The following is a 24309-nucleotide window of genomic DNA, read 5'->3' on the forward strand; positions in this document are numbered from 1 at the left end:
GGGAGTACCTCATTACCACATGGATAATTAAAAGAGACACAAATATTGTATGGACGAGCATTGTCTGCTGGAAACTAGCACCAAGTTATTGACACATGAGAGATAGCATATGAGAATTCCGAATGTCAGTGACGTGCTGTTGTGCTATCAGATCTCCCTCAATTACGAACATCTGTGTGCTGACGTGATATCTGATTGCTCTCCATGACATGACGCAAGGTGTAACACTGTTGGTATCCCCAGAAGATTTGAAGAACAGAACCTCTCCCCAGGTTGGCAGTACTCACCGACTAAGGAAATCCGGGGTAGCCCAGAGCCGAAATTCATTGCTGAAGGCAGTACGATGCCAGTCGGCAGTCCAAGCTTCAGGGGTATAACCCCGTTCCAGACGCAACCGGTCGTCTTGTGGTGCTGACGGCAACTACGCATGGCGTGGTAATTCCCTAGTCTGTCTGCTGCTTGTCTCCAACGAATGACGCTTGAGTCCATTACTACTTCTCGGATCGGAGGTGCAAATACGAAGAGATTACGGTGTGTGTGGTGCATAATTCGGCGATCCTCCATTGTACTGGTCACATATGATCGACCGAAACCTTGTTGACGAGTATGAAAGCCATGCAGTCCAACATCAAGCCACTGGCACGTCCAAATGACAGATAAATATGGGCATCACATCCGGCCAAATGGAGACCTACAATGGGGCGCCTTTCAGACCTGCCACAGCATCTGTCTGGTGATGATAACGCTGTCTCGCAAGAGTTCACAGCATCTCTGTGTTCTTCACACTGATCACTCAACATCTGACGCTGATCGTGCCTCCTACTTACCTTGCTAGGTCTAGTAGCAACAACAAACGCGACTAAAACTAATCCACCCCGAGGCCAGTCTACTGTCACAGAGAATTGAAGTTCTAGTCACTTACGTTCCCTGCGATTATGTGTACATGTGTGAAGTTGCACCAGCATCCGACCACGAGTTCTGGATGCTTCACTTTCTATGCCTGGTAGTGAGAGTCTACTAGAATAACGGAGGAATTATTGTCACGTATCCATCTCACCTTGGCTTCACTAAGAGAGGTTCATTGGTGCTTGAAGCCTGGAGCAGGAATAGTTGTCAGCCGACAATCACTGCTGAGATTCGAATTTTTGAACGGGGTTGTTTGAAGGCTGGAACACAGGCCTTTCCCATTGACTTCTCTTATATACTTCCCTTTTTATTCCTTAATGTGCAGAGCCGGCTGATCGAGGTCCGATCCAATGCAGAGTTCAGTTCTCTGATGTATAAAGGGGCACGTGACCTACAAGATCCAGAATAAATCTTTGCACATTCACACTGGATGCTCCTCATTATCTACCTAAGTCAATGACACATAGTACTCCAGACCAGTAATGTTCTTGAAATAGTCTAATAGCAATGAATTCTAAAGGAAGGCCGTTCTCTCATCATCGTATCATCAAAGTCATAGGTAACAACCCATCCAACCAAAGAAAAAATATTTCCCAATTGATTCTCAATGGCCAAATGGATAACTGCGTTTCTTAATCTCTGAATCGTACAGTAACACAAGAAAGTAACTCAAAATATAGTAAGATCACCATCATGCAGCACCACAGCTCAGACGACGGAAGGGTACCTCTGTCCTATGGACTAAAACTCAACGTGTCTTGAACCCCTTACGTACTGCTAAGTCGGTCAGTTCTCTAAAGAGCAGTTTTCTTCTAAGTAAAGACGAAGTCGAGTCACTCATATATACCCCCATATGCATCGGACTACATATAAGTGAGTCGCAAATTCGAATGTAGGACCATTCAACTGGGCTCGTTGCTTACTGACTTGTTGCTGCACATCACTTGAGACAGTGTCAGGTCTGTCGCAATGAAACCAGTTCACACACTAACAAATTTCCAGTTGGATGGCTTCTAAGGAAAGCATATTTTTTATTGAACATAATTACTCATTTCGGCAATATAATCGCTGTCTTCAGAATCTGTCGTTGTGCTGCTTCGCCACAAAGCATTGCGACGTAATGGTGAGTAACTCACATACTGCGTCCTCTGTCTTGATGCTGCAGAGGCGACTTCCTCTCCTGTGGCAGGGTACCACTTAACTTACAACGTACTCTGTTATTTGTTGGATGTGTTCCAGTTTCTGTGATCTGCTTCGTGGCTTCTACAGCTTCTTTACCGAGGAAGTTATTTTCTGATGACGTTGTTGTTGTTGTTGTGGTCTTCAGTCCTCAGACTGGTTTGATGCAGCTCTCCATGCTACTCTATCCTGTGCCTGCTTCTTCATGTCCCAGTACGTACTGCAACCTACATCCTTCTGAATCTCCTTAGTGTATTCATATCTTGGTCTCCCTCTACGAATTTTACCCTCCACTCTGCCCTCCAATATTAAAATGGTGATCCCTTGATGCCTCAGAACATGTCCTACCAACCGATCCCTTCTTCTAGTCCATTTATGCCACAAATTTCTCTTCTCCCCAATTCTATTCAATATCTCCTCATTAGTTATATGATCTACCCATCTAATCTCCAGCATTCTTCTGTAGCACCACATTCCAAAAGCTTCTATTCTCTTCTTGTCCAAATTATTAATCGTCTATGTTTCACTTCCATACATGGCTACACTCCATACAAATACTTTCGGAAACGACTTCCTGGCATTTAAATCTATACTCGATGTTAACAAATTTCTCTTCTTCAGAAACGCTTTCCTTGCCATTGCCAGTCTACATTTTATATCCTCTCTATTTCGACCATTATCAGTTATTTTGCTCCCCAAGCAGCAAAACTCCTTTACTACTTTAAGTATCTCATTTCCCAATCTAATTCCCTCAGCATCACCCGACTTAATTCGACTACATTCCATTATCCTCGTTTTGCTTTTGTTGATGTTCATCTTATATCCTCCTCTCAAGACACTGTCCATTCCGTTCAACTGATCTTCCATGTCCTTCGCTGTATCTGACAGAATTACAATGTCATCGGCGAACCTTAAAGTTTTTATTTCTTCTCCATGGATTTTAATATCTACTCCGAATTTTTCTTTTGTTTCTTTTACTGCTTGCTCAATATACAGATTGAACAACTTCGGAGAGAGGATACAATCCTGTCTCACTCCATTCCCAACCACTGCTTCCCTTTCATGCCCCTCGACTCTTACAACTGCCATCTGGTTTCTGTACAAATTGTAAATAGCCTTTCGCTCCCTGTATTTTACCCCTGCCACCTTCAGGATTTGAAAGAGAGTATTCCAGTCAACATTGTAAAAAGCTTTCTCTAGGTCTACAAATGCTAGAAACGTAGGTTTGCCTTTCCTTGATCCTTCTTCTAAGATAAACCGTAGGGTCAGTATTGCCTCACGTGTTCCAACATTTCTACGGAATCCAAAGTGATCTTCCCCGAGGTCAGCTTCTACCAGTTTTTCCATTCGTCTGTAAAGAATTCGCGTTAATATTTTGCAGCCGTGACTTATTAAACTGATAGTTCGGCAATCTGTCAACGCCTACTTTCTTTGGGATTGGAATAATTATATTCTTCTTGAAGTCTGAGGTTATTTCGCCTGTCTCATATATATTTTGCTCACCAATGGGAGAGTTTTGTCAGGACTGACTCTCGTAAGGCTGTCAGTAGTTCTAATGACATTATCTGATATTAATAGATCAACTGTTGCTGCACTCTAACCACATCTAGTTACATCTTGTCGACTCCAGTGACAGAGGTGCCTGTCCATCACCCTCCTCTCCCCTCCCCCGCCTCAATCCCTCTCTCCCACCCTCCTATAAAACCAGACATACAGTGGTATTCGTTGCTCCGGCGCGTGATGCACTGCATTATGTATGGTTCAACGACATTTATATTGGTGATGGATTTCTCGAACTTCTTCTCCGAGATGCCCCGGGAACTGGCTTTACCTCCATTTACTGTTGAAAATCGGTTGCTTACAGTTTCCCGTTTGTATCTGGTATGTAGTACAAAGTCGTATGATAGGATGTCATTACAATTTTACGTAAAAAAAGCACACATACTCCCGTAATTCCGACATATGTGTTTTTATGACGGCTCATATTTACAGGAGACATACGCTTCAGTGAATTTGTGTAACTATCTACATTTAGGGATGTAATTATAAAGCGGATTGTTGTGCATAGATGATAGTATACCAAGAACACGTTTTTCGTCAGTACTTAAGTCATTTTAATTTCACAATAAGGAACTCTAGAGACTACCATTAGCAGTTTCCGCCATTATCAGCAATTTTTGCTAGCGTTAGACACGAGGCTGCGTTTTGTGCAACAGTTGTAAATACGCTCTACAACAGAAAAAGAAGACGTACCACGAAGGAATTATCCGAATGGCACAGGAATCAGTATATGTGATATACATTTACATAAGAATAAATGACTACAATTTTAGAAAAACTGGATGATCTCTGCAAGAGAAAGAGTCTCACCAATGGAACAAGTCAATAACGTGTTGGTCCCCTCTGGCCCCTATGTAAGCAGTTTTTCTGCTTCGCATTGAATGAGTTGTAGGATGTCCTCCTGAGGATGTGTTTTGGACATTATGTCAAACTAGTGCGTTAGATCTTTAAAATTCCGATCTGGTTGAAGCGAACCTGTCCATAATGCTCAAAACTTTTTCAGCTGGGGTTAGATTCGGCGAACTTACTGGCTAGTGTAAGGATTATCAAGCACGAAGCCAAACCATCTCGGGCTGACATTCATCAAGATAATGCCGCTTCCGGACACGGTTAGAGTTCCTGCTACTTGTCTTCGGGCTTTCCAATTGAGAACATTTGGAAATTTACGGACAGGGCCGTCGACCCACCTGGGAATTTCGGTGATCTAAGGCGCCAACTGGACAGAATTTGGATCGGTATCCCTCAGTAAGACCTCCTACAACTCTGACAATGAGTAACAAGCCGAATAATTGCTTGCTTAATGACCAGAGATGTACCAACACGTTATGTGCTTCTCCATTGGTTTAGCTCAGTCCCTTGAGTAAATCATCCATCTTTTCTTAAATTGTGATCAATTGATTGTCTGTACGTGAACATCGAATCTACCAGTTTCCGTCTCACTTCGATAATTCTTTCATTGTGCGTCTTCTTTTTCTGTCTTATAGTGTATTTCACGTTCTACACATTTAAGTGCTGTATAATATACACTATGTGATCAAAAGTATCCGGACCCCCCCCCCCCCAAAAAAAAAAATACGTTTTTCATATTAGGTGCATTGTGCTGCCATCTATTGCCAGGTACTTCATATCAACGACCTCAGTAGTCATTAGACATCGTGAGAAAGCAGACTCCATGGAACTCACCAACTTCGAACGTGGTCAGGTGATTTGGTGTCACTTCTGTCTTACGCCTGTACTGAGATAGGTCCACTGTTTCCGATGTGATAGTGAAGTGAAAACGTGAAGGGACACGTACAGCACAAAAGCGTACAGGCCGACCTCGTCTGTTGACTGACAGAAACCGCCGACAATTGTAGAGGGTGATAATATGTACTAAGAAGACATCTATCCAGACCATTACACAGGAATTCCAAACTGCATCAGCATCCACTGCAAGTACTATGACAGTTAGGCAAAACGTGATAAAACTTGGATTTCATGGTCGAGCGGCCGCGGCCGGTCATTAGCCATACGTCACGCCGGTAAATGCCAAACGACGACTCGCCTGGTGTAAGGACCGTAAACAATGGATGACGGAACAGTGAAAATTGTTGTGTGGTGTGACAGAATGTGGCGATCCGATGACAGGGCGTGGCTATGGCAAATGCCCGGTGAACGTTATCTGTCAGCGTAAAGTGCCAACAGTAAAATTCGGAGGCGGTAGTGTTATGGTGTGATCGTGTTATTTATGGAGGGGCCTTGCCCCCCTTCTTGTTTTGGTTGGCACTATCACAGCACAGGCCTACATTGACGATTTAAGCACCTTCTTGCTTCCCACTGTTGAAGATCAATTCGGGGATGGCGACTGCACCTTTCAACACGATCGATCCCCTGTTCATAATGCAGGGCCTGTGGCGGACTGGTCACAAGACAATGAGATACCTGTAATGGGCTGGCCTGCTCAGAGTCCTGACCTGATCCTTTCAGAACACCTTTGGGATGTTTTGGAACGCCGACTTCGTGCCATACCTCACCGACTGACATCGCTACTTCTCATCAGTGCATAACTCTGTGAAGAATGGGCAGCCATTCCCCAAGAACCTACCAGCATCTGATTGAACGTGTGCCTGCCAGAGTGGAAGCTGTAATCAAGGCTAAGGGTGAGTCAACACCACACTGAATTCCTGCATTAACGATGAAGGGCGCCACGAACTTTTACGTCAACCAGATGTCCGGATTATTTTGATCCCATAGTGTATTAAAGGTACGAGCTGAGCACCTAACGTTGCCGAGGTATGTATTTATTGGAATTGTACTAGTCCATCACCTCCTGTCTTCTCCGTCTCCCCCTCTCTATCTGTCTCTTCTTGCTCCACTCTCTGGCTACCTCCTTTCCTCTTCCATTCCTCCTGCCTCTGCCTGTCTGTCAAACTGCTCCTCTTCCCTCTAACTCTCGGTCCTCCTAACCTGGTCTACGTCTATCACCTTCTTCCCCCTGCCTCCATCCATCTCCTTTTCTTTTCTTATCTTTCTCTTCCATCTGTCCTCCCCCCCCCTCTCTCTGTCTGTCTGTCTGTCTGTCTGTCTTCCTTTTCTGTGTCCATTTCACTCCCCCCTCTGCGCCCATCTTCCACTCTCTATCCATTTCCTCCCCCTCCCTCACTGTCCATTTCTGTCTCCCCCTTCTCTCTCCAAGTCGACACCTCCACCCCAATAGGACTTTGCTGGTTCTTACCTACAAAATATTTCATTCAGGTAGTAAGGAAAATGTGCAACAAGTTTTGCTGAATGTAAACGTAGGCTTCCGCTGCCGTTGTCACAGTCAGCAACATCCTTCTGGGTTTGGGGCCGCATTGTCAACTACGGCGGCTGTTACAAGCCGCCTTCCTCAGGGTGTACTGCTAACTGATATCAGTACACTCTGAGGAAGGCGTCTTGCAACAGTCGCCTAAAAGATGAAATCTTATAGGTGACAATGCAGGCTCAAACCCAGAAGAATTTTATTGACTGCGACAAGTTTGGCTGAAATCTATCTAGGGGTTTAGAAGGCGCTTTTTACCTGCTTGATTTGCTCCCATACACACATGTCACATATGTTTAACACACCTGCGTAGAGGCCCGGTTTTTCACACATATTTTTTTGTTGCTGTATCCTCATGCTATAGCACGCAGCTTCCGGCCTCGTACTTAAGGTTTATGACGCTGTATCTCCTTAACTATGAGTCTCACGATGATATAATTCTGTGCTTATATTGAGCGATGTAGGAGTGTACAAACTGTAAAATGTGTCACGAATACCGTAGTAGTAAAGACGTAATGCCTTATAGTGTAACACCTCATGCAGTACTTTTACTGCATAGACAGCTCAAAAGCAGTAAACGATAAACATTTTTCCTTTTATCATTCTGTCGGGCTTCTAGCGAGAAAAAGTTTTGCACAGGTTTGAAATTATGTGTAAATTTTGTTGCGAGTCGCTAAGTGCTCTCGTTCTCAAATACTGGTTGAATAAAGTCTCGGAATTCACCTGTCGTGGGCTACGCTTCTTTTTCACCCCCACCCCGTTCTGATAGGCAAGTGATTATTACCTCCACAGCGATTGTCTCCTGACAATAAGGTATATGTTTACCAAGTTCGGTTGCATTCGGTCTGGTGGTTTAGAAGAAGATATGAAACCTACACATACACACACACACACACACATTTTTATAACATGCAAAGATGTGGAACAGACTAGAATTTAATTTTTTGTTTATTTGCTCCATTACAATATTTGTGATACTACGTGAATATATTGTATGTTAGGTTAGTGTTGTTTAACGTCCCGTCGACAACGAGGTCATTAGAGACGGAGCGCAAGCTCGGGTTAGGGAAGGATGGGGAAGGAAATCAGTCGTGCCCTTTCAAAGGAACCATCCCGGCATTTGCCTGAAACGATTTAGGGAAATCACGGAAAACCTAAATAAGGATGGCTGGAGACGGGATTGAACCGTCGTCCTCCCGAATGCGAGTCCAGTGTGCTAACCACTCCGCCACCTCGCTCGGTAGATCTCCAGGTCGAGTGCCAATGCAGAAGCGTGCGTTGGCGACCTCGGACACAGAGACGAATGACTTTCATGGTGAGTAAAATGCCATATGTTTTTAGAATTATTTAAATAACGTGTGGACAGTTAGGCCACACCGGTTGTGAACGATCAGTGAAACAGGATGTCCTTTACTACGGAACAGTATAGTAGACTAATTATGTAACAACAATACTGACAAGATTTTTTCGATTGCAAGACTTTTAAATTTCAGCTGAATATTTATTCGTAGGTATGTTCTTCCATTCGGAAAACACTAATTTTTCAATGTAAGTTTTGTAACTTCGGAAGGAGACTGCAACACAAAAAGTGAATGCACACACTTAAAAATGCAACAATAAAGTTTAGCAAACTCTTATTCCAGGACTTACTAGAGGCGAAAGTCTGAAGTCTCTCTACAATAACATTCGTAACGTTTTACTATTGATCTTAAAAAGAAGGGCGCTCATTACCTAAGCATACACACGAAGGGAATATTCGTTTATAGCTCGGCGATATTTATTTCAAAGGTATCGTCAATCGTCCTCCCAACTTCTCCAAGTATTTCGTGATTCAGTTATACGCATCCGTCTGTATCATGTACACTAAAGAGTCAGCCTCAACCACGTCCAGGATGATAGGTATCATTCTGGTTCCACCCACTTCTGACTAAATGACGTAGAGATGTTGAACACTATAGGCGACACCATTTTAGAGTTTTTTATATTTTGACGACTACGTGGAGATGCACCTTGGAAGACACGGCTGCAACAAGGGAAGTAGCCACGATGTTTTAATTTTATTATCAATTTTGTTGTGCCTCGTGCATGTTCCATTTTAGCGAGTTTTAACAGGTTCTTTCACTTTTTATTATTCCGATGATGGAAGCTTGACTTCCGAAACGCGTCAATCTTAGTGTTTTACACTAAAAAGAAGTCGTTGAGCCGATATATTTTTTAACATTAACAATTAAATTTAGAGTCTAGACACTTCATACCATGATAGTCGTGCCGCTATAAAAAGCGTGACTTTGCTAAATAACCCCTTACTTTCCATATGAGTCGTAGTACAGGACCTGCGTGAACAGGCCCTTTGTCGTGAGAATGGTCCACCTAGTTGGATAGTTGAAATAACGCCTTCATCGGTTATAATGGGCAGAGTCATCCTTGTAAGGGACGGTGCCGATAATTAATACCACTATCATCGTCTGACGTCTCCGATAACAGATACCTAATGTACTACAATACTCAAAGGAAGCGTGGACAGCCATCTCTATTATGTACTTAGCGACTAACCGCGAGGGGGTAGTAGGAGTGGGGGGGGGGGGGGGGGGGGGAGCACGGTAACCAAGCCGCAGTTGCAGGTTGTCTAAGGGCTTCCAGGGCAAAAAATATTTGCTTTTCAATTTTTCATGTAATTAATGACTGAATTTAAAAATTAAAACGCTGATGCATGTCCCATGTATTAATTGCAGACACACAAAAATGTATCAAATATGTGGTGAAAGGTCGACGCAATCGATTTTACACGTGCACACTAGGCAATAGATCGGTGATTTTTAACTAAATCATGGTTCAAGGTAGGTGGATCCATGTTTATCGATTACGCAGCAGCACGTTCGCTATATTAAAAACATTGATCCACCTACCTTCTCCCAGGATTTAATTAAAAAAGCATTGATCCTACTACCTCCTCCCATGATTTTATTAGAAAACATTGATCCACTTACTCCGTGTGCTTGCGCAGATCGATTGCATAGCAATACAGAGCAGATAAATATTTAACTGCATTTTCGAATACATCACACTTGCTACTGTTTCGTTGGTTTGCAGACACAAGCAGCGTTTAAACAGCTGCGACTCTAACAACACGCAATTAAATCTATAATCCTCGTTCACAGCTATGTTTCTCCCTTTCTTCCTTATGTATTACTTAGAAACACATAGTCTACCTGCTGATATCTCATTGGAGGCGTAACAAAAACGGCTGACACACCTTTGCTCCCACGATACCTCAGGACAAGAGCTGACAACATTCCTTCACGAAACGTTTTACTTACGCCACTGGGCCTATTCTAGACGTTTACCGGGCTCATTGTTAACAGTAGCGTTAAAAGTACTGTCACGAATGGTCTGGCTGAAAGCAAACAGTTTCGTGCCGGAAGTATTAATTATGCAGCCTGCATAATCATCGAAAGTATGGCTAACAGCACACAAAATGTGTCTTGTATCACGGGATATCTTATTACCCAGCCTGCGTAGGACAAAATTACACGGCATTCAACTGTCAGACAGGGCAACGAATTCAAACTTGTTAAGAATAAATTTCGTCAGACAAGGGTTAAATAAATGAAGAGAAAACAAACAAACAAACACACACACACACACACACACACACACACACACACACACACACACACACACACACACAGAGAGAGAGAGAGAGAGAGAGAGAGAGAGAGAGAGAGAGAGAGAGAATGAATTTAGTAGCATTTTCTGTCGTTGCAGTTGAACGCTGTACCACTTTCACGTCTTTCGTCATGTGTAGTTAAATACGATGAAAAAGGTTAGCAGTTTTCCTCTCTCTTACAGTAAGAAATACAACAATCAAGGCATGAAGGATTGCAGCAGAAATTACCTAGAACTATGGTTACCAGTGCGTATAACAGCAAAACAATTCCAAGAGTTACACTTACATATATTTAAAAAAATTACAGCCCCAAAAAGTAAAATAACCTTAAAAGTAGCAAGTTACGCACTTACCGTACGAAAAGGACGGCACCGATGGCCCATGCAGAGTATTTAGTCTTAGAATGGGCGATCTAGAAATGTCCGCCAAAGAAGCCATGGAATCTGTCTACGTGGCAGTCGTAGCGAACCTACGTTGCACTGGCAAAATCCGTGTTCCAAAACAACTGCACTTTTGAGTGTGATCGCTACGTGCGGCATTTACCGAGCATCATAAGCAACGTAAAAAGCTTACTGAACGAGAAACTTCATTACACGCAGTTTATGGCTAAACAATCGGCTCCCACCAGCATTTGCTATGTAGCGTAAACCACTACCACGTAAACAGCCGGCGGCGAGAGAACTGACATCTGACGCAACAGACGATGGGGGCGCACGGTTCGCTGATAGCAGCCCATCAAACACGGCGGACACAGTCTATCATAGCACACTACATTCGCATCTGAAGACGTGTACAATGCGCAAAATACTGGAACTATTATCTACAGCAATATTTGAAATAGTATGGAATAGGAAGTCCCGAGAGCTAAAGAAAGACGTGCAGCTCTATCTCGACACATTTGGCAAACAGCGGCGCCTAAGACTTGTCATCAGAGAAATTTTGTAACTGAAGTTACGCATTTAAAATATGAAATAAAAAAATACGTAAAAGTATTCGATAATCCATTCAGAACAAGGAATGTAGCTACTCCTAACAGTGCCATCTGAATGGTAATGGTGAAGCGGTCATTATGTAATATGTTTTAGAAACTTTGTTGGTAGTTTAGGTAGTTGATCCCGGTGCAAGGGATCTTTACGTATGCCTTCTTAACTCATCCCCGATGTTTACAGGATGTGCCTAACGTCAGGATCGAGTTTATTCAGACAGTATAGTCCACAAAACCACTCTGAAATAAGAAGTGATGGTCAGAAATGACTACCTCAAGCCGTAAGAGTTTGCAGCAAGTGTCCATAGCTGCTCCAGCAACGTAACAAATAACTGCCCGCCGTATCGGCAGGTGATACGACACTTTAGTAACAAAACTCAATTAGCGGTGTTTACCATTGTTTAGTGAATGACGATAAATCATTACTCTTTACAGAAACATGCACTTACAGCTTCCTCGAGTCTTACGGCACAGCTTTTATGAAAGGCATTTTGATGTAAAACTACGTTAATTTTTTAAAATTATACTGTAGAACATTCACTATTTAGCAGTGTTTGGTCGTTTAATGTCTTGCACCTATACATTTCGTGTATGTAACAGTAAGATATCGTGTCTGGAAAGGCGACCGAATATATCAATAAAATTCCGCAACGCCCTGGATTCTGATTGCAAGAAATTTATCACGGTGGATCAAATTTTAGAAAGGTTCAAATCACAGAAAGCTAATCATGGTTACAGAGCTGTTGAAATAGTGCTACTTGAGGAGACTGTGTAGCACCGTTTAGCCAACGGAAGGACGACGGTACAAATTGGTGCTAGACCATATTGATTTAAATTTTGCGTGATTGCCCTAAATCATTCGAGTCAAATGCTGGGATGGTTCCTTTGAACTGCGACGGCCTATTGTTTTCCCTATACTTGAAACAATCCTAGCTTGTGCACCGTCTCTAATGACTTCGTTGTTGACGGAACGTTAAACCTTACTGGACCTTTCTATTTTGTTCTGTCGTGTGCCTCAACATTCATCACCATGACTATCCACACTCAGTTCGAAGAACAGGCCGTTGTGAGAACTGTTGAAGCAGTAGTCATATCATTAAAATAAACAATGATTGTAACGGACTGGACCAAATCATTTTGAAACTCTGAATACACCTATGTCAACGAATTATTCCGTGTTATACTGAATGCAGCAGCGATAAAACACAGGGACAAATGATTATCTATAACATCTTTAGAAATTATACAGCAGGAGAAGGGTATTGATGTGTAGCAGTAGTTTTGTAGGTAGTAAAATAACATTAAAGGTAACTCTGTGCTTATTAAGTCTCTGCACTTAGCGAATAGTAAAGGGAATAAATAAGAAATTTAGAAAGGGAATTAAAATTCAGGCAGAATAAAGAAAGTCTTTGTTGATTGCCAGCGACACTGTAAATCTGTCGGAGACTACAAATGTCTTAAAAATACTGGTTGGATAATATACTTGAAAACTTGTTACACGATGAAGATCAACAAAAAGTAAATCAGCGATGAATGGGAAATTAGATTGTAAAATAAGACACTAAAGGTAGTTGACAAGTTGTGATGTTTGGGCAACAAAATAACTTACGGTGGCCAAGATACTATACAGGGTGTTATAAAAAGGTACGGTCAAACTTTCAAGAAACATCCTCACACACATATAGAGAATAGATGTTATGTGGACTTGTGTCTGGAAACGCTTAATTTCCATGTTAGAGCTCATTTTAGTTTCGTCAGTATGTACTGTACTTCCTCGATTCGCAATCAACATGTGTGAGCTAACGAGAATCCGCACGCAATTGTGCAATCACGTCATCAACACAGATTTTCTGTGAACGTTTGGGCAGGCATTGTTGGTGATGTCTCGATTGGGCCCCATGTTCTTCCACCTACGCTCAATGGAGCACGTTATCATGATTTCATACGGGATACTCTACTTTTGCTGCTAGAACATGTGCCTTTACAAGTACGACACAACATGTGGTTAATTCACGATGGAGCTCCTGCACATTTCGGTCGAAGTTTTCGTACGCTTCTCACCAACAGATTCGGTGACCGATGGATTGGTAGAGGCGGACCAATTCCATGGCCTCCACGCTCTCCTGACCTCAACCCTCTTGCCTTTCATTTATGGGAGCATTTGGAAGCTCTTGTCTACGCAACCCCGGTACCAAATGTATAGGACTCTTCGTGCTCGTATTGTGGACGGCTGTGATACAATACGCCATTCTCCAGGGCTGCATCAGCGCATCAGGGATTCCATGCGACGGAGGGAGGATGCATGTATCGTCGCTAACGGAGGACATTTTGAACATTTCTTGTAACAAGTGTTTGAAGTCACGCTGGTACGTTCTGTTGCTGTGTGTTTCCATACCATGATTAATGTGATTTGAAGATAAGTAATAAAATGAGCACTAACATGGAAAGTAAGCGTTTCCGTACACATGTCCACATAATATCTTTTTTTTATTTGTGTGTGAGGAATGTTTCCTGAAAGTTTGGCCGTACCTTTTTGTACCACCCTGTATAATCTGCAGACTGGCTACAGCGAGTAAAGCGTTCCTGAAAACAGAAATGTCTTAACATCTAATACATAGGCTTGGAAAAATATGGTTCAAATGGCTCTAAGCACTATTGGACTTAACATCTCAGGTCATCAGTCCCCTAGAACTAAGAACTACTGAAACCTAACTAACCTAAGGGCATCACACACACCCATGCTCGAGGCAGGATGCTAGCGGTTCTATACTGAAACGCCTACAACCGCTCGGCCACCAGCGGCCGGCGGAAAAATACGACAATTCCACTTCCTACTGGGATGAAGGAAACTCTTTCCCTTCCAAATTAGCTTCCAGACGTCTCAGAATGGATAAATACTGGTCCTATACGATTTTCAAGGATATCTAATACCATTGTTGTTGTTGTCTTCAGTCCTGAGACTGGTTTGATGCAGCTCTCCATGCTACTCTATCCTGTGCAAGCTTCTTCATCTCCCAGTACTTACTGCATCCTACATCCTTCTGAATCTGTTTAATATATTCATCTCTTGGTCTCCCTCTACGATTTTTACCATCCACGCTGCCCTCCAATGCCAAATTTGTGATCCTTTGATGCCTCAGAACATGTCCTGTTGCCCCTGTAACTACTGAAAAGGCTGCTGCCCCTCTTCAGGAACCACACGTTTGTCTGACCTCTCAACATATACCCCTCCGTTGTGGTTGCACCTACGGTACGGCCATCTGTATCCCTGAGGCACGCAAGCCTCCCCACAAACGGCAAGGTCCATGGTTCATGGGGGGAGGATCTAATACCATTCAACCTGCAAAATAGGAGCAAATGTATATGACGGTAATGGAGGTAGATAGCAATCACGCATTGTTGTCTCAAAAATAGATTACAGAGGTTCAGTAATACTGAGATCTGGTGACTGTCGTGGCAAGAGGAGAAGCTACAGTTTATTCACATTCTCACGGAACCAGATACGTTTACATGGCCCTTTTGTCTTGGAACGCTGCATCACTACTGAGGTACAAACTTTTACCGTGGGATGAACGTTATCAGCCACACTCAAACTCTTGGCAGTAATGTGACTTCGCAGCGTAAACATGGAGCCCATGGAATAGCACAATATGGCTGCCAAATCATCGCTCACCCCTTCCCATGTTTCCCTCTGGGGACATAAGCCCCGCCAGATGTTCCATCGCTCCACAGCCAAGTTATAGCTCCTGCTCCATGTTTTCCTATTATGGGCGTTTGCATCACTTGTATTTTGGACTTCTAGCACCCCCTACAATTCTGTGCTTCTGGGGCTCCCTTCGTGTTACTCTGTGGGTACACAAGTGAGACATTCAGTTCTGCAGTGACTTTTGCAGCTGTGGCCCTCTTAACTTCTGTCACAATTCTCTTCACTGACTATCTGTCACGACCGCTCAACACACATTTTCATCTGCATTTTGTCTTAGCAAATGATGTTGTTCCACTTTTTTCACCAACTGCGACATAATCCCGTATACAATCATTGATCCAGTACTGTAAAATGCTAATTATTCCAGTCTCTGATCAAAAATGAAGTCTTTTGACGATGACTGGTTTCAGTCTGTAATGACCATCCTCAGATCTTTTTTTAGAAGTAGGTCCTAAACTGATACGGCCATGATAGCTTCGTCAAAACATATAAATATAATCAGCATGGCATCATCACATAGATTTAAAATATGGTGTATAATAGACCAGATCGTCCACATAGTGATTATTGCCAACTAGCTACTGGTGTAAAAAAGATCTGAGGATGATCATTACAGACTGAAACCGGTCATCGTTTAAAGAATTCGTTTGTGATCAGAGACTGGAATAAAAAAGCATTTGTTCCACTTTCCCTGTATAGAGTATGTAGTGTCGTATAGCGATTACATTGCCACATCAACGTTGGCAACCGAACCGATGCCACAGACATTAGCGAACGCTCGCTGCAATCCGCAGTGACGTGTGGGAGACGTTCCTGGAGACCACACCTCCCTGATCAGCGCTGCAGCAAGCACACTCACACTAAGGTCAATATAGTTATCAGCTAGCAAGAGCTCCCCTCTCATATGAAGCAGTCAACATCGTAGTACAGGATAGTTAAAGTTTGGTTCAAATGTCTCTGAGCACTATGGGACTTAACTTCTAAAATCATCAGTCTCCTAGAATTTAGAACTACTTAAACCTAACTAATCTAAGGACATCACACACATCCATGCCCGAGGCAGGATTCGAACCTGCGACCGTAGCGGTAGCGCGGTTCCAGACTGTAGCACCTATAACAGCTCGGCCACCTCGGCCGGCAGTTAAAGTTTCTGATGGACTTGTTCATTTGAATGTGAAACATTTTACTGCAAGGAAACTGTTTATTAAACTATGCATCAAGTGATACTTTAACACTCAATAACAGCTGTATCTTATTAAGCAATCCTGTTCCAAAGAATTGTGTCAAAGTTAAGTAAATCTTACATTCATTTACGAGTATATAATGAAGTGAACGAGTATTTAATGTGTTCCAGTCTGATGTGCCACTTCACTGAGCAATCAAAGAATCCACAGTTGTGGTCCGACGAAAGTAGTTTCGCCCGGTCACAACAGAGCGTAAACCTTCAGTAGGGTGCGTCTTAAAACTACAAACACTTCTGCTTCCTCGGTTACGGAAGGGCCCACCACACAAGTTCCAACATTTTCGCTACGTTCGAATTCACTTAGCTCCGACATAACGCACTCACAACTACGGAGAACACTGTTCTGACCACTATTAACACTTACAACGTACTGAGGACATTGCACCGGTGCCGATCACGGTCAAATACAACAGCGCAATCTGCAGGCTTGCCTAAAATTTGCCTGCATGTTCAAGCATGGGTTTCTCGTTTTGGTTCCATAACTTTGTACAATCCCTGTACGCTGAGGTTCAAACGGTTCAAATGGCTCTGAGCACTATGGGACTCAATTGCTGTGGTCGTTAGTCCCCTACAACTTAGTACTTAAAACTAACTAACCTAGGGACATCACACACATCTATGCCCGAGGCAGGATTCGAACCTGCGACCGTAGCAGTCCCGCGGTTCCGGACTGCAGCGCCTAGAACCTCACGGCCACCGCGGCCGGCTGTACGCTGAGGACTCAGAACATTATGATCACTGGTCATCGCAACAGTGAATATCTCCTGGTGGCGTTGTGGGCACATAACATGGAAAGAAAAGAATCTTAGCTGAGCAGAGGGGAATGGGAATCATTCTAGCGATGATATGGGCCACTGCCACAGCTAACTTTGAGTAAGGGCAGATTGTTATGGCCCGGCGTCTGGGAACGTTTATCTATAAAACACCGAACCAAGTCTGCTATACGCATGCTACTGTCTACGGGAAAATGGCTCAAGGTCGGTGGAACCTCGAGTATGTGCCAAGACATTTGGCGATCACGCCTCATCACAGAACGTGGAGGCCCGAGGCCCGAGGCACAAGTCGGGGTGGGGGGGGGGGGGGGGGGAGGATCTGTGCCAGATCGAACGACAACACAGTGCTGGCGCAGTCATAAATGTTACGGAACTCTTCGTTCAGCCGACAGTCTTGAACAAGGGGCTCCACAACTGTGTTGACCCAACGACTGCTCAGTTGCCCATCGATGCTACACACCTTGGGCTCAGGTCGACGGACACACTACTGTGCAATGAGAGTCACTCGCATGGGCTTCCACGAGACCTGTGCTGGTAATCGCAGGCATCACCACAACTACTGAGAAGGTGAACATCACTAAGGGTCATTCATGCTTTGATGTTTTCCCCGACAGCGATGACATCTTACACTACAAAAACTATCCATGTCAGAAGACCAGAATCATGCTACATTGATTTGAAGAGTATGATAGTAAAGTCACGTCAGTATCTTAGCCACAAAATTTGCCTGATATGAACCCGAAGGAAAACATCTAGGACGGCATCTGGCGCCAGCTGCAAGACCACGAACCACTATCACCTATTTTAATGGCTCCACAAGTCTTCAGAAACCTAGCAAGGACGTATCGAATTCATACCCCGCCGGATGGATGTTGTGTTGCGTTTCGAAAGTGGACCAACGCAGTCTGAAGCACGTGTCCGTAATATTTTGGCTCGTCAACGTAGCTTTAAGTGTTAAAAAGTCTTTCATGATGATATTTGGTTAGAATGTAAATGAAACTTGGACTATATACATAGATAAGAAGAGAATTGTTTTTTTTTTCAAATGTTTTCCTGCTGGTGAACGATGATGCTTTGATGAGTAACTCGTGTAACGAACGAAGAGTTTTTGATGCGATTTACGCAGAAAATAATTTCAGATCACGATTAAATGAAGCGACCGACTGAGAGCACACACATTTTGAGGTACCAAGGAGTAATCACCGAGCGAGGTGGCGCAGTGGTTAGCACACTGGACTCGCATTCGGGAGGACGACGGTTCAATCCCGTCTCCGGCCATCCTGATTTAGGTTTTCAGTGATTTCCCTAAATCGTTTCAGGCAAATGCCGGGATGGTTCCTTTGAAAGTGCACGGCCGATTTCCTTCCCCATCCTTCCCTAACCCGAGCTTGCGCTCCGTCTCTAATGACCTCGTTGTCGACGGGACGTTAAACACCACTAACCTAACCTAACCTAAGGAGTAATCTGTTTGGTAACAGAGGTGAGTGAGTGTGTGGGAGAAGAGGACTGGGTCTGCAGACCAAAGCTTGGCTACTGGAAGCAGCTTCAGGTGCCTGTAGGTAGCAATAGTTATGCACAGATGAAATGGCAGGCACAGAGCCGAGGTAGCGTAGTGTATCAACCTAATCTCCAGACAGAAGGCCAAAACAACAGCATGCACTGAGACTTGACTTTCGCCGTTCTGAATGGTTAATGTAAGCGTAATTTGTTTCCTATCTGTAATTCATTGTGCCATAGTGCTAGGATTGCGGGCCTTTACCAGTTGCACAACGTTGATCTTAAAGAAAGTGTAGCCTATTGTCTTTCGTTTAATGAGTCTTCTGACGTTTCGCCAGAACTTCAGGCTAACATTCTAAAAAGCTGCTCCAGCGTGCCCGCATCTCGTGGTCATGCGGTAGCGTTCTCGCTTCCCACGCCCGAGTTCCCCGGTTCGATTCCCGACGGGGTCAGGGATTTTCTCTGCCTCGTGATGGCTGGGTGTTGTGTGATGTCCTTAGTTTAGGTTTAAGTGGTTCTAAGTTCTAGGGGACTGATGACCGTAGATGTTAAGTCCCATAGTGCTCAGAGCCATTTTTTAGGTCCAGCCTTATCGAATAATCTCGCACCCAACTGCTGGTGGCCGCTAATTCACTGGCCAGTCCAGGCGATGGATATATTCCAGTGTGGCCGGCCGAGGTGGCCGTGCGGTTCTAGGCGCTACAGTCTGGAGCCGAGCGACCGCTACAGTCGCAGGTTCGAATCCTGCCTCGGGCATGGATGTGTGTGATGTCCTTAGGTTAGTTAGGTTTAATTAGTTCTAAGTTCTAGGCGACTGATGACCTCAGAAGGTAAGTCGCATAGTGCTCAGCGCCATTTTTATATTCCAGCGTGAGGAACTGGAAGTACACCTGTTCTATTTGGCTATTGTTGTTGACAAAGAGGAATAATAATGTTACATCTGAGTAACCCTCCTCTCATTAGATCACCACCATCATTGAATTGTACTTTGGTGTGAGCTATCAATGATTGTACTTTAAGAGGTCCATAATTAAAGAATTTGTTGCTAGCGCACTGGAGCTGATGTAATTTCGATGTATTGCTCACGCGCTGCCTGCGATATGTAAGCTTGAAGAGAATCTGAGACCAAAGAGCAGTGTTGGCTGCAGTAAGAACTGTGTGTTAGTAGCAGTAATTTGTTGCTAGCGAGCAGTCTGGTGTATCGTGTTGGCTGGGCCGGTCGTGTGCAGCGATGGCAGAGCCTGAGCGTTGTAGGATAAGGTAAAAGCAGCCTCGCGCATATGTAGTATTGTTACATCAAGTCCCATGTATATGTTTTAAAAAAATATGTTAATAAGAATCTTTATCATAAAAAGTAACTTTCGACATTCATCTCAATTTCAAGAATTCACTAATTTCTCCAATCCTTGGCCATCCCGATTATTGAAAAGAAAAATCAGTTCTTTCCTTTTATATAAGCAAATCTATCGGCCAGCATTGCACTTAGCTGCGCCAGGAAAATTTCTTATAGGAGCAGATATATACGCGTTATCCGGCGATCTAATTAAGGTAAGATTTTTCAGTTTATTCAGAATGATGAATCAGGGCCATGGCGCAGCATTGCTGACGTCCAAATTTTACCAGGTTAAATTGACTATCAATTATTGAAAGGTTATAAGAGACCCACATTTTTTTTATTGAGCGATTAGTCACGTTTTTATTATTGATAGGTTACGCAATTTATTTTGTGGTTAGGTTACACTAAATGTGAACGACATAATTATATTTTTTTACTGTTGAGAGGTTTAGGAATTTTTCTGTTTTGAGGTTACACTAAATGAGAATATTATTCATATTATTTTATTTTGTGGGGAGGTTACAGTATTTCTACCTGGAGTCCTACAGGTAAGTTATCAGACGAGAGGGATTCGTATATAAGCAGCACATTGCTCCATTAATTTTTAACCCAATTCATTGTTGCTTGCTCCACAACAAACTGACCCTACGATGTACTACGAAAGCACATCACACACGGTCCGAAGTCTGATACACACAAAGGTGACAAAAGCCATCGTGTAGGACCTCCTTTTGCCACCCGTAGTGTAGCAGCTCGACTTAGCATGGACTAAACAAGTGTTGGAATTCCCCTGCACAAATACTGAGCCATGCTGCATCTATAGCCGAGCATAACTGCAAAAGAGCTGCTGGTGATGGATTTTGTACACGAACTGACCTCTCGATTTTGCCCCGTAAAAGTTCGATGGTATTCATGTCGGGTGATCTGGCTAGCCAAATAATTCGCAATGATTGTTATGTTTTTCAAACCAATCGCGAACAAATGTGGCCCGGTGAGCTGGCGCATTGTCATCCATAAAAATTTCATAGTTGATTGGAAACGTGAAGTCCATGAATGACTGAAAATGATCTTCAAGTAGCCGAACATAACCAATTCCAGTCAATGCTCCGTTGAGTTGGACAAGAGGGCCATGTCCACGTAAATACAGCCCACATCATTCTAGGGCACCCAGAAGCTTGCACAGCCTCTTGTTAACCATTTGGGTCCATGGCTCCGTGGTGTTTGCGCCACTCTCGAACCCTACCATCAGCTCTTACCAACCGAAATCGGAACTCATCTGACCAGGCCATGGTTTTCCAGTCATGTAGCGTCCTACCGATATAGTCCCAGGAAAGGCGCTGCAGGATATGTCGTGCTCTTAGCAAAGACACTACCGTCAGTCGTCTTCTGCCGTAGTGGATTAACACCACATTTCGCAGTACTTTCCTAACGAATACGTTCGTCGATCGTCCCACATTGATTTCTGCGGTTATTTCATGCTTGAGTGCTTGTCAGTTAGCAATGACAACTCTAAGAGAACGCCACTTCTCTCGGTCGTTAAGCGAAGGCCGTCGGTCGCTGCCTTGTCCGTAGTGAAAGGTAATACCTGGAACGTGGTATTCTCGGCACACTCTTGATACTGTGGATCTCGGGATACTGAATTCCTTAACGATTCCGAAATGGAAGGTCCAGTGCAACTAGCTCCTACTGCCATTCCGGATTCAAAGTCTGTTGATTCCTGTCGTGCGGGCATCATGACATTGGAAACCTATTCGCATGAATCACCTGAATATAAATGACAGTTTCGCCAATGCACCACCCTTTTACATCTTGTAATTGCGATTCTACAGCTCAGCTAAAGTGATTTTCCATTACACAATTTGCCAGGAAATCTTGATGAGGCGCCTAAAGGCTCTGACGATACAACTCAATAAATACACTCCTGGAAATTGAAATAAGAACACCGTGAATTCATTGTCCCAGGAAGGGGAAACTTTATTGACACATTCCTGGGGTCAGACACATCACATGATCACACTGACAGAACCACAGGCACATAGACCCAGGCAAAAGAGCATGCACAATGTCGGCACTAGTACAGTGTATATCCACCCTTCGCAGCAATGCAGGCTGCTATTCTCCCATGGAGACGATCGTAGAGATGCTGGATGTAGTCCTGTGGAACGGCTTGCCATGCCATTTCCACCTGGCGCCTCAGTTGGACCAGCGTTCGTGCTGGACGTGCAGACCGCGTGAGACGACGCTTCATCCAGTCCCAAACATGCTCAATGGGGGACAGATCCGGAGACCTTGCTGGCCAGGGTAGTTGACTTACACCTTCTAGAGCACGTTGGGTGGCACGGCATACATGCGGACGTGCATTGTCCTGTTGGAACAGCAAGTTCCCTTGCCGGTCTAGGAATGGTAGAACGATGGGTTCGATGACGGTTTGGATGTACCGTGCACTATTCAGTGTCCCCTCGACGATCACCAGAGGTGTACGGCCAGTGTAGGAGATCGCTCCCCACACCATGATGCCGGGTGTTGGCCCTGTGTGCCTCGGTCGTATGCAGTCCTGATTGTGGCGCTCACCTGCACGGCGCCAAACACGCATACGACCATCATTGGCACCAAGGCAGAAGCGACTCTCATCGCTGAAGACGACACGTCTCCATTCGTCCCTCCATTCACGCCTGTCGCGACACCACTGGAGGCGGGCTGCACGATGTTGGGGCGTGAGCGGAAGACGGCCTAACGGTGTGCGCGACCGTAGCCCAGTTTCATGGAGACGGTTGCAAATGGTCCTCGCCGATACCCCAGGAGCAACAGTGTCCCTAATTTGCTGGGAAGTGGCGGTGCGGTCCCCTACGGCACTGCGTAGGATCCTACGGTCTTGGCGTGCATCCGTGCGTCGCTGCATTGTAAAGTGTAGAATTTTAAATTTCTGTACATTCAGGTAGATTGCCAGTCTTTGAACCACTTTGATATCCACATCTGACTGAATATTGGTGCAGCAGTTTTCATACTTAGTTGCAGTTAACTGCATTGTTCATGAAATGTCAGAGGTAACGACTGAAGTTGTCTCCTGTGTTATGAATATACATCGTGGACAGTAAGGTTCTCATCACACTTTCCTGGCACACATCCGAAATTACTTGTACATCTGTCGATGACCCTCTATCGGGGATAAAATGCTGAGCCTTCCCTACCAAGAAATACTCAATTAAGTCCCATATTTCGCTTGCCATCCTACAGCATCGTACTTTGGACAATAATAACACGTGTGGTACGTAGCAGATACTTTTACGAACTCAAGAAATAATGAATCTGGCTGACTGTCTTGCTGTTACTACGTTTCTACTGATTTTTCCCATAGACAATAAGTTATGCCACAGTACACCTTCAGAAAGAATGTGAGGATACTGAATGCGTAATGCAATACGTAAAAGGAGATAAAAATATAATAGTCGTGGAGGACTGAAATGCAGTTGTAAGAAAAGAAGACCGAGAAATGGTTATGGAGAATATGGGGTTGGTACTAGCAATGAGAGAGGACGAAGACTAATAGAATTCTGCAATAAGTTTCCGCTAGTAATTGTGAATACTCTGTTTAACAATCATAAGAGGACGTACACTTGGGAAAGGCCGGGAAATACGGGAAGATTTTAGGTTCATTACATCATGCTCAGGCAGAGATTCCGAAATCAGATGGATGGTAGGGCGTATCCAGCAGTAGATATAGATTCAGATCACAGTTTAGTAGTGATGAAGAGTAGGTGAAGATTAAGAGACTAGTCAGGAAGAAAGAGTGCGCAAAGAAGTGGGATGCGTAAGCACTAAGGAATGAAGAGGCATGCTTGAAGTTCTGTAAGGCTATAGATACTGAGATAGAGAACAGCTTAGTAGGCAGGTCAGTTGAAAAGAATGGACATCTCTAAAACGGTAATCACAGAAGATGAAAAGAGAAATAGAGGTACAAAGAAGGTAAGTGCGAAGAAACTGTGGGGAGCATGAGAAATACTTCACTTGATCGATGAAAGAAGGAAGTCCAAAAAATGTTTAGGGATATTCAGGAATGCAGACATACACGTCATTTAGGAACGAAATAAACAGGAAGCGCAGGGAAGCTATGGCAAACGGCTGCATGAAAAATATAAATCGCTGGAAAAAGAAATTATTGCCGGAGGGACTGACTCAG

The 24309-nt window shown here is 43.9% G+C and overlaps 1 protein-coding gene across 2 annotated transcripts in view; it reads right to left on the minus strand.

Annotated features, from left to right (window-relative positions):
* Positions 1-11335, minus strand: part of LOC126272275 (monocarboxylate transporter 12-like) — a 152879-nt gene extending 141544 nt beyond the window's left edge. Inside the window, exon 1 of one of the 2 annotated variants that reach the window (XM_049975025.1) lies at positions 10946-11335. In XM_049975025.1, coding sequence (XP_049830982.1) covers positions 10946-11030 — 85 coding nt within the window. In that variant the 5' untranslated portion in view covers positions 11031-11335. The remainder of the gene's footprint in view (positions 1-10945) is intronic. The other variant, XM_049975024.1, reaches the window with a different exon arrangement.
* Between the last annotated feature and the right edge of the window lie 12974 nt (positions 11336-24309).

Source organism: Schistocerca gregaria, chromosome 5 (assembly GCF_023897955.1).
Source record: "Schistocerca gregaria isolate iqSchGreg1 chromosome 5, iqSchGreg1.2, whole genome shotgun sequence".
NCBI classification, from domain to species: Eukaryota; Metazoa; Arthropoda; class Insecta; order Orthoptera; family Acrididae; genus Schistocerca; species Schistocerca gregaria.